At 39.8% G+C, this 16,080-nt stretch overlaps 1 protein-coding gene across 2 annotated transcripts; it reads right to left on the bottom strand.

Moving 5' to 3' along the window:
- Positions 1–215: 215 nt before the first annotated feature.
- On the bottom strand, positions 216–15,002 carry LOC108434503 (endoplasmic reticulum aminopeptidase 1-like). Of its 2 annotated transcripts, none has more exons than XM_017709681.2 (18): positions 14,838–15,002; positions 12,190–12,718; positions 11,125–11,263; positions 10,726–10,860; positions 8,436–8,556; positions 8,142–8,296; positions 7,828–7,941; positions 7,237–7,368; positions 6,865–6,996; positions 6,393–6,547; positions 6,115–6,194; positions 5,586–5,769; positions 5,223–5,379; positions 4,782–4,966; positions 3,650–3,811; positions 3,240–3,380; positions 2,661–2,742; positions 216–1,971 (listed from the first exon to the last, which is right to left on the bottom strand). In XM_017709681.2, exons 2-18 carry the CDS (start codon positions 12,678–12,680, stop codon positions 1,780–1,782), a joined length of 2,757 nt encoding a protein of 918 aa, XP_017565170.1. In that variant the 5' UTR covers positions 12,681–12,718; positions 14,838–15,002; the 3' UTR covers positions 216–1,779. The 2 variants fall into 2 exon arrangements, with proteins under 2 accessions (XP_017565170.1, XP_017565169.1); XM_017709680.2 differs by having other exon boundaries at positions 6,393–6,550; positions 14,838–15,001.
- Between the last annotated feature and the right edge of the window lie 1,078 nt (positions 15,003–16,080).

Genomic DNA, 16,080 nt, shown 5'->3' on the forward strand with positions numbered 1-16,080 from the left:
GCAGTCCTGTTTTTGATATAACGGAGGAAATAGGAAGTGGCCAGGCTCCTCATAAACCCGTTCTCGTACCGCTGCCTGTTGTTGCACATGTGCAGGATGAGAAAAACAGAGTAAGAGTTTACATGCACTGAGAAATTAGATTACTAAGCTAAAATCTTACAAGAAAATCACATGCTGTTTACACGACCATTTGAATAATCAGAAAACTGCAGGAATCACGATCAAATTGAGTGCATGTAAACGCACTCTGTGTTTATATACCACAACAAAAGGGAGCAAATTTTGGTTTTCCATAAGTACAGTTGGTCAGAATACATTTGCATACGTTGGATTACAGCAGCATAGAGAAAATGCTAATGTTTTCAGTGATCAATATGAGAAATACAGACAAAGTGCACATTACTTCCAAGTTGGTCAGGTTTCAGATCTTAACCTATCCAAATGTTTTATTTCCGATTTCAGCATGAAGACATTTACTTTGTAGAAGGTTCTTTTAAAACTGATAAATCATGAAAACTGTAAGGAATTTAAAACAGCACACAAGTTAAGAAAACACAGTAGCTGGTATTGGTGTGTCTCAGAGAAGTCTAACAAAAATAATAATATTTAAAAAACCATCTTCTCTGTGACACAGTTTAACCCTGAACTAAAAACCATCCTCAAACGAGGACTAGAAAGTGCATTTTAAAAGCCTGTGTTTCATCACAGAAAAGGTGAGGAAAATTAATTGTATAGTTGGTGAAATAATCACATTTATACCGTAATGTAGTTTCTGAATTTCATTCCTTTTGCATTGGAGCTATGATGCTAATGTAGCTAACAAGCAATAGAGGCTTGTGAGTAATTAGCCACTTAGCATCATGAAAACTGCATGTCTAAGTCATTTCACACTTGCCTCAAACTGTGTAGAGTCCTTCATGAATCTCTAATTGACGTGTCTATGCGGTTTCTGACACTGTATTACACACCGTTGTCTGTAAATATGAGCTGAAATATGCTAGCATAGCTACAAACAGTAGTAGCAGCCTGTTTTGTCCAGCAGTCTGTCGTACAGTTTTTGTAAACAAGTGTACTGTGTAGATTGTTCTGCCAGACTATTCTTTTCATTTCCTCAACTTTTCTGTGGTAAAAGACCAACGTTTTCCTCCTTTTTGGCTTTTCATATTTTTTTTTTTTTTATAAAAAGCCTTGACCTTCAAAAATATGATGGCAATGATTAATCTTCTTCAAATTTGTTCAAAAATGTACTTCGTTACTTTTGAAGGAATTCCATCAAATTTTCTCCATTACTCAGTTGTTGAGCTGTAATCATGCAGGCTGGTTTATGGTTCATTGCAGAAAAGCCCACTGACTTCTTACAGTGGTGGTGATAGGAACCAGGGGTCACAATGTCTACAACACAAACAAGCCGTTTTATTTACTTAATCAGGCAGCATGTTCTTGGCCAGTTTATATTTATTTAGAGGTGGACGTCTGATTCACTACCACTGTGAACAATTCTGACTTTTCTGAAGTTTTTCTACAATGAAGAATTTCCCATCCACCCACTCTGAATGACTTTGTTTACATCTCAACCGTATAATTTTGCAAAGATTTTGGAAAAAATGGTGCAGATACTTTTTTGAAGACCAGCAGTGTGTCCATACCAATCACACACATTTCAGCCAATTTCACCATTCAGCAGGCCCTATTTCTCAAATACGTTTTTATTTTCTTCGTACGGTCGTTCAGTACGAGCTGTTGGCTCAGGTCAGGTCGGGTCTTGTGCGGTCAAGGGCTTCACAGCTCTGTGTGTTTGAACTGGTCGTCTAGCTGGGCTGGTTCTGGATGGTTCTTGTCCAACCAGGCTTGGAGCAGAGGGAGATTCTTGTCCATCCAGCGAATGTTCTCTTCCACGTTCTCCAGGGCCTGTTGGATGCAGCGCAGCTCAGCGCCCGTCTCAGCAGTTAAGGAACGGAAGAATTCCCGAATCTGATGGACAGAGGAGAGATGTGTTATGGCATGTGAAGTGTAGCATTGTGGATGGGTGGTATAACCATAATTACTGAAACCAAAGGCCTCAGTTTTGAGCAACTATTGTTCTAGTATATAAGGTTGTTACATGTAATGAGAAGTCTAGCCATTCACCTGTAACGGAATATATAGCATGATAACTATGCTGCCTTCATATGTTAAGGAACATGCTGCAGACTTTACAGCTGAACGTCCTCTTTACTAGAGGAGCCTTAGGAAACACTTTTGGTCCCTGAGTTTAAGGACATCAACTTTACCCTTTCATCATGGTAAAAGTTTCAGTGGTCAGTGCAAGTAATTATTTATTATAACTTGCTTTTGGAGGTTATGATTTACAATCTGTGCAATCGAGGCTAACGTGTAAGTATAGACTGAATTACTGGCACTTTTTACAAAGGGGGAAAATGTTAGTAATATACTAAAGTATAGTATAGTAAGTATAGTAAAGTACATAAGGTGAGTTAACAGGCTAACATTAATGACCAATTAGCAGCCAAAGTAAGTTTTTCAGACTTTTAAAATACTATTTGTACTGCGCATAAGAAATACACACAATAGAAAGCACTTATTAATACTGGACGGAGAAATAAATTGTTATAAATTTTTTTGGCCATCGTAGAGCCTGGATCAAACATTTTGATACACACCTCTTCCAGCATCTCTCTGGTAGAGTACTGACTGGTCACACCTGTTACCATGTGTGCAATGGAGTGAGAGCCGAGGTCGAACCTGAAGATAAAGGTCAAGGTGGAGGGACATTAGCAGACTTTTCACATATTTCAAAGATTATTATCGGGACATCACTGTGATAAGAAATGGTTTGATGAAAATTCATATTTAAGCATTTTTCTACCTTTCTCCAAACTCAAGGCGACAGCCTAAATATGTTTGGTGTCTGAAGCTTGATTCTGTACATTTGAGCTACGAGGCTAATGTAGCAAACAAGTAATGGAAGCTTGTAAACCACAGGTTAGCATAAAACATTAGCCCCAGGGATCCCTGTATTCGCCTCATAGCTCCACTGCAAAACTGAAATAAATCATACTTTGGACATTACGTGTGTAGTTGCTAACTGATTACATTTGAGGATAGCATTGTAAATTAGATGGTTTTTACCTGAACTTTTAAAGCCTATTATCATGTTCTGGCAAGTAATCAGTAGCTCAAACAGATTCAGTCTGTTCAACGTCCAGATGGGCTTTTAGAGCTACGATGTTTCCACTCACTTTTTCACAAGCGAGTGCCAGTTGGCCCTCAGGAAGTCCCAGGCGTGTTTATAGCCTTTAGGGTTCCTGCTGATTGATGTCACGACGTACGGTAGGTCCTGCATCTTCATCACCGAGCCCTCCAAACTCTGCTCCATCATCCTACAGTGAGGGAGAGAAGAAGAAGGTTGGACAGAATGACAGATTTCCATGAATTCCGTGCTGGTCTGAGCTGGGCTAAGCAGGTTTATGCAGGTGTCATGCTGGTCTGGTGCTGGTTTAGCTCGTCACTAACCATGATCATGTTGGCTGACCTGCATAACAGCATCCAAAACAAAGTATACTGGTTTTGACCAGCTACGCTGGTCTATGCTGTTTTTTTTTTGTTTTTTTTTTTTATCAAGGGTGATGCTTCAAGGCTGAAGCCTCACCATTTGAGTTTGTGAGCAAGAGGAGAGATGGACAGGGCAGATTTAATTCGGCTCTTCAGTGACGTATAAAGGGATTCGCGGTACTTCTCGAACATGAAGTCCCAGCCCTCCTCGGTGCGAGCACCAACCGCAAACACAGCAAGGCTGATGTCATTAGGGAGACTGTGAAGGAAATCAAACAGACAGAGAGAAATTCTTTCAGTACAGGAACACATTGGTTTTTATTCATCCAAGCTGTGCAGATCTGACTGCTTTTAATGAGGCGCAAGTAATTTGCATCTGATTTGTAAAACTCAGCTTCAGTGCGTGAAATCAAGCGCCAGCCTATCAGCACTTAATTTACATATCATTTACATGAAGCACACTCCACTTCATGCAGTTGTTTGAGAAAAAAAAAACAATAAAATGACAGCATTCCACAACTCGTGAGCCAATGGCTGTGCATGTTGGTGGAGATTGAGGCCGGGCAGTGAATGCACTGCTCCCCCTACTGACCAAACTATATAGTGCTAAAATAGAGATAAAATGTGAGATTCATAAACGTCTCAGTTATGTCAAGGTGATAGAATGATATGATTGTGTAAAGTGATTATTTTCACATGAAATAACACTATTTTATTACTGCGATGTCTGCACATGTGGTGTTTTGTATTATTATGGGCAATGTCAGTGGTGTAATACAAAAGCACAGTGTAATATGACCTTATATGGAATATGGAATAGTTGAAACATTTGTTTATACTAATGTGTATGTAAAATAAGTACATTCACTTTTGTAGTGGATTGCCATGGGTACTCATTTTTTTATTATTATTGGAATTGTAGATTATTTTGATTATATTTTTTGTTAGTTAACAAGCACATCATGCAAAAGCTATCATAAAAAACATTCATAAGAATTTCATGTAATAACTTTCTGTTATTATTTAGAGGTATTAAACTCTTCAGACGTTTGGTTTCCATCACCACCACTGTGAACAACTGTGGTAAGTTTCTCCTGAAAAAAGCAGCTAACTTCAAACCACATCAAATGACTGTGTTTAAATATTCAAATCAACAAGACTACAGGATAATACCAGCAATATGGGTTGAAAAGAGAAGGAGCTAAGGATCATAAGAGCTGATGTCTGACCTCATGTTGCCGTCGGACTCCTTCCACTTGTTGAAGAGCTGGGTGGCAGTGGAGACGCAGGGAGGGTGACCCCTCACGCAGGCAAAGAGGAGCAGGTAGCTGCGCAGCATCCTCTCAGATACTGAACCGTCGTCAGTCCACGCCTGCCCATCTATGAGCTCATGGAACAGGTGCACGATGTAGCCCTGAACAGGGTTATTAAGAAATTTCAACCATAAACAAATTAGGTACAAATTGAAAGTTTAGAATCTGCCATTTCAACAGAATTTATCAATATATAAATAAATATGAATAACTTTCAGTAGAACATTATTTTCGGCCTGAAACTAGGCATCTTTAAAAACAGCCTTTTTTCTACCTTTTCTATGCAGAAACAGGTGATGAGGTCCAAACAGTTTCATCCATATAAAATTCCATAAAAAAGTTCTTCCCATGTCTGACCTTCATCTGGTTCTCCAGCACCTCCATGTCCCTTTTCTCCATCAGTTTGTAGAGCGGGACGAGCTCACTGAGGCCCTGCGTCACAGGCATGATCTCTGTCTCGTGGCTCAGATACAGCGTCAGGTCCAGAGCTTTGTCCAGCGGTAGTTTCCCCACACTGACCAACAAGAGCAAAAGGTATCTCAAAATATTTAATCTGGATACAGTTTAAGCCTATTCAAATTTTATTAGTTCACACTAGACAAATCTTCAATAAGCAAAGAGCAAGAACAATTTTCTTGAGAGAAACTCAGGGAAATTAGTTCAATCATTATATTGGAGTCCAAGAACACCTGGCCAAGCAAGGCCCGGCAGATGGCTAACCTGACCAACTGAAAGACATTGTTGATGAGGCTGGCCCGGTCATTGCTGCTGAGGGCGGTGTGGTTGTGTTTGAGCAGAGTGATGAGGTTGTCCCAGCCCGACCCCTCATAGTGGACGATGTAATATCCGCTCATGTCCACGTTAAACTTCACCCAGTCCACTTCTTCAGGCAGGTACAGCACATCTGAGAGCAGCAAGAAACATTTTGTATTAAGAACCTGTAATGACAGCAACTTTATATGAACAAAATGTGATTAAATCTAGATTTGGTGAAATGTCCTTAGTGTTTGTGCATATCTTTGTGCCAACTGCAGACCTAACGTGTGTGGAGTTGTTCAGTAATCTCTAATAGACTTGCTTATGTGGTTTCTGACCATGTACAACACTATTATCTACACAAATGGGCAAAAGTACATTGGCACAGTAGTAGCAGCCACCTTAAATTCTGTCCATTTCATTTGATAAACTACTGATTTAGCAATGCTGAATTGCATTGTTTGGGTTGTTAAGCAGAAGCATCTATACACACCTGTCTTAGTCTTCAGCAGAAAGCGATGGACCATGGCCGAGTTACTGGTGACGTATGTCAGCGGGACGTGCCAAAGAAACCTTTAACATAATAATTAACATATTTAGCTAACTGAGATGCAAAACCAGGACTGCCCAGTTACAGATGGCTGTGGCATCTTTGGGCAACAAACACACAACCTCCTTATGACAGAGGGAGTGCTTAGGTGGTTGCGACACTCTTAGAATGAAAAAAATAAAAATAAAATTAGAGGGTATAACAATCTCTGTTATATTCACCCAGAGGTCTTGGAGGGATCGCCGCCCTTCAAGTACCGCTCCTGACTTAGGCGCACTTCACGACCTTTGACTTCCACTGTGATAAGGGGAAAGCCTTCCTGCAGTGTCCACGTCTCCATAATCACCTTAACGTCCAGCTCGTCCTCCAAGTGCTGCTTCTGGCAGAAGATATTAAATAAATTCAATAAATTAGTACATCACTTTACATAATAATATACTCCTCGTGAAGATACCTTGCATATCAGATTGCCTTTGATCATTAAGATTATTTTTTAGATAAGATAGCAGCTTAGGAAGCTATGTTACAACATCATAATGATTGAGCAATCCTATGACCACAGTTTACGCACATGCTGCTTACAGACTTTCTAGACAATGATCTGAATTTCTACCAATGGCAAAAGCTACAAATAGCACAGGCCACCAAAGGTACAGGCTACTGACAGCACAGGCAAACAACAAGTGCACTTACAGTGGTCAGACTTTCCCACAGGTGTGTGTTGACCGTGTTCTGGTAGCTGTATTTTTTCAGGTATCGGACAATGCCAGACTTAAAGTGGACAGGAGTCAGGAACTCCCTCAGCATGTGCAGGATACAAGCACCCTGAAAAATGAGCAAACAGAGCATGTTGATTAGTGTGCAATACATTGCAGTATTTAATATACACCTGTCCAGCACCCCATGCTCATTCCTGACTTATGCCACACCCATTTTTGGCTTGTATAAAAAAAAAAAAAAAAAAAAAGGTATTGTAAAAAGTACCTTTCAGGACTCTGTATTGAAAGTAATGCATTGGTACCCGGCCCTAGTTACACTGACGTAAGTTTAGCTTAGTTTTCCTACCTTATCATAAGACACGTCATCAAACATTTCCTGGATCTGAGCCGGGTTCTCCACAGGGGTGGACACAGGGTGGGAGGAGCCTAAACAATCTACCTCCATTGCCTCAAAGCACTTCCCCATGAAATAGTCCTCCTAGAGAATGTGAAAAGTCAGACAGACAGACGTGGCTTTTATTCAGAAATCACAGCACTTCTTCAGCTGGATGTTTAGCAAAAACCAAATAATTTTACAATATATTAAACAATATATACGTTAATATCTTGAAGCTGCACTATGTAAGTTTTGGGCATTTGGAGACCTCTCTGGTGAAAATGTGTAATTGCACACAACGTGCAGAAGAATATTTTGTAATGTGGGTTTTTGAATCCTTTCTTTAAGCAGATGAATCTAAGGTGAGTGCACTGAATAAGAATTCAAAGAAAACTTGGTGAAGTTCTTGATTCTTCTGAGAATGTGAGTGAATTATCTACTATTGTCCTTATACCTTAAGTATAATGTTCATTTTGCATTTAAGATCTAAATATCATGCTGGACCTTTTTTCAGGTCTGAGCAAACAGGTGATTTAAAAAGAAAAATATAAGATGCCTCACCACTTGCAGCTCAGGGTTGGTGATGTTTACAGACACAAACTCCATGAACTTGGCGAATCCCTCATTCAGCCAAAGATCATTCCACCACTGCATCGTCACCAGGTTACCAAACCACTGCCAAAATAACACAGCCTCTTCTTTAAAAATGGCACTCCTGTTTTGCTGCTAGATTTTGTCCACTCAACTTTTGCAGACTTTCAAGTTGCAAGTTGATGTGTTGATTTTAGCCACTTAATTTTAAAACCATTATGTCTAAATTAATTTAAAACCAATATGTCTAAAATGGTTCTGGACTGATGTGTTATGGTTCTAACCTGGTGGGCAAGCTCATGTGCTATAACCATAGTGATGCCCAGCTTGTCAGAGGCGGAAGACTTGTGGGGGTCAAAGAGCAGAGCGGTCTCTCTGTAAGTGGTCAGTCCCCAGTTCTCCATAGCACCTGATTGGAAGTCTGGGATTGCAGCAAGATCTAAGAGAAGATATGTCCGTTTGAATAAATAAAACTTTTACATTCATCTGTATATACTTGTTATTCACAATTACTCGGTAAAACATAACATCTCTATAGTCAAATATAGTAGTCTGAAAGAGCTCTACAATGAATTTACCTTGCTTAGGGAGAGGATATGGAATGTCAAAGTAATCATCATAGAAGTCCAGCAGCCTCACTGCAGCGTCCAGTGCAAACTCGGCCTGGTCTATCTTCTCTGGTACGGTGTACACTGAGATCTGACCACAGCCACATCAACAACACAGCAAATAATCAACACTGCTAAATATCCAGCGCATTAAAGTTATGCCTGTACAGAGTGATGAACGTGCAGAACTGTATGGGCACAATGGGCACAGAGACGAAACAACCAGGTGGTTGCTAAGGTGTTGCTACATTGTTGTTATGGTATACCAGGCGATTGCTAAGGTGTTGCTAGGTTACTGTTATAATATCCCAGGGGGCTGCTAAGGTGTTGTTAGGCTGTTGCTATAGCATCCCAGGTGGTTGCTAAGATGTTGCTACTCCATTGTAGAGGTATCCCAGGTGGTTGCTAATATTTGGCATATAAAGTGTCTCACAAAAGTGAGTACACCCCTCACATTTCTGCATATATTTTCTTATATTTTATAACACTATAGAAATTAAACTTGGATATAACTTAAAGTATGCAGTGCACAGCTTGTATAGTAGTTTAGCCATTAATGTCTAAATAGCTGGCAACACAAGTGGGTATACCTCACAGTGAACACTGTCCAAATTTTGCTCAAAGTGTCAATATTTTGTGTGACCACCATTATTATCTAGCACTGCCTTAATCCTCTTGGGCATGGAATTCACCAGAGTTGCACAGGTTGCTACTGGAATCCTCTTCCACTCCTCCATGATCACATCACAGAGCTGGTGGATGTTAGACACCTTGCGCTCCTCCTCATTCTGCTTGACGATGCCCCACAGGTGCTCAATTGGGTCTTGAGATATACTTGGCCAGTCCAACACCCTTACCTTTAACAAGGCAGTTGTCATCATCTTAGAGGTGTGTTTGGGGTCGTTATTCTGTTGGAAAACTGCTATGCGAAGCAGTTTCTGAAGGCAGGGGATCATGCTCCGCTTCCGAATGTCACAGTACATGTTGGAATTCATGTTTCCCTCAAGGAACTGCAGCTCCCCAGTGCTGGCAGCACTCATGCAGCTCCAGACCATGATGCTACCACCACCATGCTTGACTGTAGAGTCTTGGTACTCCTCACCAGGGTGCCACCACACATGCTGGACACCATCTGAGCCAAACAAGTTTATCTTAGTCTTGTCAGATCACAGGACATGGTTCCAGTAATCCATGTTCTGGGACTGCTTGTATTCAGCAAACTGTTTGCCGGCTTTCTTGTGCATCACCTTCAGAATAGGCTTCCTTCTGGGATGACGGCCATGCAGAGTTGATGCATTTTGTGTCATATGTTCTGAACACTGACAGGCTGACCTCCCACTTTTTCAACCTCTGCAGCAATACTAGCAGCACTACGTCTATTTTTTGAAGCCAACCTCTGGATATGACGCTGAACACATGGACTCAACTTCTTTGGTTGACCCTGGCGAGGCCTGTTCAGAGTAGAACCTATCCTGGAAAATTGCTGTATGACTTTGGCCACTGTGCTATAGCTCAGTTTCAGGGTGTTAACAATCTTCTTATAGCCCAGGCCATCTTTGTGGAGATCAACAATTCTATTTCTCACATCCTCAGAGAGTTCTTTGCCATGAGATGCCAATATCCAGTGGCCAGTATGAGCGAATTGTACAAAAAACACAGAATTTAACAGCCCTGCTCCCCATTCATACCTGGAACCTTGTAACTCTAACGAGTCACATGACACCAGGGTCGGACAGCAACACGACTGGGCACAATTTGGACATGTTCACTGTGAGTTGTACTCACTTGTATTGCCAGCTTTTTAAACATTAAGTTATTTTCAGAGGACAGTAAATCTACACTGCTGTACAAGCTACTTTGTCTACTACTACATGTTTCATTTCTATAGTTTTGTCCCATGAAAAGATATAATAAAATATTTGCAAAAATGTGAGGGGGTGTACTCACTTTTGTGAGATTATGTATGCGAGTCTTTACGTATGTCTGAGGGGCAATGTGGGACTTTGTGGGACATTATTTGTGCCAGTCAGATTTTTACCAGTGTAATTTAAAGCAAAATATGGACTGTCTGGGGGCTGTAAGGACAAAACCATGGTATCACTCTAAGAAGTCATTTTTGGTGAATGTTAAGTTTTATGTGTTTAGTTTTCTGGGCACAAATGAAAACTAAATAATAGAAAAAAAATCAATAGGTTTTTAGGCCAGTCAAGTTAAATTTGTTTTTTAAAACAAGCTATTCAGTTAGCTAAGCAGTTCAGACCTTGACCCCATGCTCGGTGTTCTTGCTGATGGAAAGGAAGTCACACACGATGAAGGCCACCAGGTATGTGCTCATCTTCACAGTGACGTCAAACTGGTCCTCAAACAGGCCGTCAGGAAGTGCCACCGTCCTCAGCTGAGAGAAAATAAAATAAGCTGTTAGATACAGAGCAGAATTCAGCCCCATGACCAATATTATAAAGCTTTACATATTATGAAGCTAATATTGCCTATTAAAGAGAAAAAAATTACACACACACACACACACATATATATATATATATATATATATATATATATATATATATATATATATATATATATATATATATAAATTATATAACTTTGCCATGATCCCTAGGTAAGATACCCAGCATCTACTAAGGTTTATTGATTGAACCTTTGGCATGTTGGAGATGGAGATATGTCTGCTCTCTCGGCGGATGCGGATGGAGAAGTTGGCTTTGAAGGCCGGTTCATCGAAACAGGGGAAAGCTGCGCGAGCACTGGTCGCCTCAAACTGGGTGGAGGCCAGAACCCTACAAACACGAGCATAAATGTAATTAAAATATGCAATTATTGTATTACAAGAACATGTTTTAATCCTTGATGCGTTAATCACTCTCTTGAATGCCACAGTCGAACAAAACCAGGCATCTGGATGTAATCTATCAGAGTAAATGGGGGGGAAATCATCCCGCAAAAAAACTACAGTACTTGGTACTTTTGAAAATTGCCTCACCTCTGAAAGGTTATTCTGCAAACAAGTGCATTCACAAACTCATGTAGGTGGCTTCTCCTTGCTTTTAAATGACACACAGAAAAAAACGTGTGCTAATATCACCCCCTTGTGGAGAAACTTCAGATTGCTATACTGAAGATCCAACATATGATTAGTTGGTATTTTAACAGGATGTACATGTTCATACATGCCATGAAATTCCTGAAAAGGTCCTCAGCATGAACAGCCAACAAACATTTTGTTTTGCTGGCCTGGTTGCATCATTATGTGATGTTTTTGCAACTAAAAACCTCAGCTTTTTAACTAAAACATCATAGAAAGATGTCACATTGTCGACTGATTGCTGTGCTAATTTTACCGGAATTTAAGATCACATTTACATTCAACCCATTCCCACTTAATTACAGTCAAATACCAGAGTAAATGTGCATGAGGGAATGGGTTTTATAAACCATGAGATGTTTTCTGTCATTAATACAGAGGAGCACTGGAATTCATGTATAGATGCTGGTGGGAAACCATAAAATGTGGAATCTACTTGTACATGACTAGACCCCTGGAGAGTCAAACTTTCAAAGTTTTTAAGACATAAAAAATGGAAAACAACATAATCAGCCTGAAAATATATGTATCATTACACCCCTAGAAACCAATCTATGTTAGAATCCATGCTCATTCCCTCTATTCTTTGCTGGGGTTCTCTTGATGTGTAAGACTCCTCACCTCTCTTCTCCTTCCGTGGTCCGGTATGTACTTTTGTAAAACCCGTGGAAGCTCTCGGAGAGTTTGGCCACAAAGTCCAGCTCAATAACATACACACGACCTTTCTTCAGCACTGTGCTATCGCTCACAAGAGCAATTTGGTGGTAGGCCGGATACTCCAGCACCTTCACAATCTGACCTTCACCTTCAGATGAAGCCAGCAGTGCTGCCTTGGTGACGTTGAGATCTTTGCTGTGGAGTACAATGGTGTTGGTTTCTTCATGGGCCTCCACTTGGATCTTCACACTTCCAGCAAAGTCTAAGCTAGTGAGATTGGGGTGGATGAGGAGGTCGTAGTGGAGGGGCAAAACAGCCTGTGGAAGCCTCATCTTGTTCCATGGGAATGGCTGTCCATTGGTTGCTACTGGGAAAGAAGGCTCATCTTCTCTGCTGGCATGTGGAACTCCAGCCAAAGCTGTTGAAACCCACACAAGAAGAGCCAAAAGGTACATGGCCTACAGTGAGACTAGGAGCCAGGAACTGCTGAGACCTGGAAGAGACATGAACAAAGACTACAGTTAGGGCTACATGATGTAAGGAAAATTCAATCTTCTTCCATAATTCACACCATCAATACACTGAATTCCTTATTTAAGTAGGTTAACACTAAACTGACAATGTCTACAGGTGAATCACATTTTGGACCCAAAATTTGATTTCAGTCCAAATTGCATTAAGCATTGTTTTAGTCCGCTATATACATTTATGTGCAAAGGTCTGAAGCCCCCTTAAATTATCTGCAATTAATCTAAAAATCTACTTCTATTATTCCATTAATCTTCAGAATAACAGTAGACATTCTCATCTTTTCCTCTGAAAACCTTTCATATTATAACTTCCATGTTGGAGCAGCTCAATCTAAGTCACTTCATGTTTAACAGCAAGTTCAAAAGTTTGCATCCCCTTTGATATCATTCAAAGTATTTAGCTTGAATATATAAAATTAGGCGTCTAAGCTTTTAAAACCAATGGCAGCACTAAATGCTTGATGACTGGCAACAGGTGTTAGATCAGGCTTGCTGTTTAGATTTGCAGGTGCAGTAATTAGGTGTCCAGTCTCAAGCAAGTTTCAAGATGGGAACAGTAAACAGTCAGAAGACCTCAAAAAGAAATGACTACCATTTCATAAAGCTGAAGAGGGATGTACAAAGATATCCAAATTTTCTGGCATACTGGTTGAAACCATGAAAGGCCATAATCCATCAATTGAAGAAACATGGATACATGAAGTAGCTACCCAAAAGTGAAAGATCAAGAAAAATAACCAAAAAACTGACAGGATAACTGTTCAAGAGCTCTGCGAGAATCCAAAGCAAACAGCACGGGGCGAATGGAGAGCAGCCCCACATCTCCACGGTGAAGTGTTTGGGAGAAAAGCATGCATGAAGTCATTGCTAACCTCTAGACACAAGACAGTACTCGTGAGTATGGTGAAGTGCATATTTACAAACTAGATGAATTGTGGAATATTACATGGTCTCGTGAGTTTTTTGGTCATAAACTTTTTGGTCATAAATCACACAAATATAAGAAACTGCCTATGAAGAGAAGACGACCATGCTCACAGTAAAACATGGTGGAGGACGTTTTGGGGGGTGTGTGTTCAATTATGTTACTACCGTTTTTCCATATATACGTTTTTACCATATTTCTTGCCTTTTGTGAAGGGACAATTGGGAAATCTGATCTTTCATTAAATATCCTTTAACATAAAATGTTTTGCTATTGCAGAGTAGGGATGTAAACTTTTGCTCTCATGTATGAGACCTCAGGCTACTGGAAACAATCAATTCAAGGTATTTTCTGTTGTTTTAAAAACACTGTGATGGCGATAGTTAGGCCTATACTTAGAACTTTGTATTAGTGAAAATAGACAATTCTAAGACTTTAACACTGTTTAGCACTGGACGGCAGTAACAAGTGCTTCTAAAGGCTGTATATCCAGTTTCAGTTCATGTTGATATAATGATTTTCCAACCGCCACTTACCCTCAGAACTAAACAGGCAGTTTTGTTACTGTGGCTTAAGTACATATAAGTAAGTGGTCTCTGTTCTGATTGGCTGCCCTGTATTAGGCCTCATTCAGTATTTTCTTCATCACATCACACAGACAACTCATTGAGTAGGTTCAGTAGGGGCTGTATTTGCATCCTAGTTTCTATATGGGCTTAACGCCACGTTTTGAAACTGAAACATTTCCATACAACATTATTTAAGAAACAAATGAAGAAAGTTCAGATTTGCATAAGATGGGCTCTTTACTGAGCCCTGAGCTTCTGCACCTTTACTTCCTTTAACCACGCCAGTGAACTTCATCCACAACTGTGAGGAAATTACAGACGTACATGCTTTGAATTCGTCGTTTTAACCAACATTTAACCTCCTCTGAACTGTAATTCTGTGATAAAACATCTACTTTCACCTTCAGGCCATATGGAAGAGCCCAGTGCCTGACTGACTGGACCGAACAGCCACAGTGACGCAGCGAATCGGTCTACTTTTCACACCTGAAGCGCTTCTCACGAACCTAATCTCAGAGCAGCTGCTCTACAGGTTATTCTACACAATATGACTACAGAAATATGAACAAAAGCATTAATATCACTCACTGCAGTTTGTCTGGAAGCTGGAAGTGGAGTGAGAGCTGAAAATAGTGAAAGTGAAAATAAACACAGCGCTGAGCTTTTGTATCATGGGAGGAAAAAAAAACATTAAAAACATAAATTAACATTAAATTAATATGCAGCACTTTATTATACACGAACTCATTTTTATTAATAAAATGTGAGGATATTAAAGCAGAATCTGTGCGTTGTGTTTAAACAGTGAATGTATGAAGCGAAGCCGCCATTTTGGCTTTCAAAATAAAAGTCTCTAGCTGACCAGCTAGCTGTCTGACCGTTCAGGTATTTTGATGTGAAATATTTAGAGGTTTGTCTGGTTTTTTTTGAGGATTAAGAAGGAAAACGTAGAAGATGGTCGAAACAGCTTGCCTTTAAGATTGATATATGTAAATAAGCTCCTTTCTGATTGGCTCTCCTTCGACTCAATCAAAAGCAGTCCAGACTACAACACTCCTTAAAACTTCAGCGTGAAGGAGGGGAGGCTAAATTACTGTAGACTGAATAAGGAGGTGCGTCTAAATGTACTCCAAACATTGTAACATGGGCTATGCTAATATGCTAAAGTTGCTTGGAAACAGCCTTCAACTTGCTTCAGTCATGTTTATTTGCCAGTGAATTTTCTATATTTACAAGTGTGCATGTTCTGACAGTGTGTAACAAAAAAGAAAACAAGAACAATGAAAAGCATTTAAAAATACAGTAAAAGTACAATATGAAAAAATAACTTAAAAGTAGCATTCCAGTAAAAGTAAGGAAAATAATAAAAGCCAGATAAATGCTAAAGAACAACGTTTTTAACTGTTTTTCAAATCAGTGAAAGAAGGTAATATTTATTGCTAACGTGTTGCAGGTCTTTGGTGCATATGTCCAAAGAAACACTGTCCAAAGAAAAACTTCTCCAAAAATAGTGACTTAACAAAAGAAAACTGCTAGAAAATAACAGCATAGCTGGTCACCAGCACGATCACCATATGTTGTGTTTTGGATGCTGGTTCTGGACACTAGGTGTCCAGCTGCACCCATACCAAACAAGCATTAAGCAGGCAAGCATTAATGTTTGATCCAGAAACATCTGGGAATCTGGAGGCAAGACATGAATATTAAGCTAGTCGGCTACAAGGAACAAATAAATAATGTTATTAACAGCTAACACGGATTTGAAATTATTATTATAATGGAAATAAGAATGAAGAATTTTTAAAAATTCTTTAAACTAATTTGGAGCCCT

Source organism: Pygocentrus nattereri, chromosome 20, assembly GCF_015220715.1.
Source record: "Pygocentrus nattereri isolate fPygNat1 chromosome 20, fPygNat1.pri, whole genome shotgun sequence".
Taxonomy (NCBI): domain Eukaryota; kingdom Metazoa; phylum Chordata; class Actinopteri; order Characiformes; family Serrasalmidae; genus Pygocentrus; species Pygocentrus nattereri.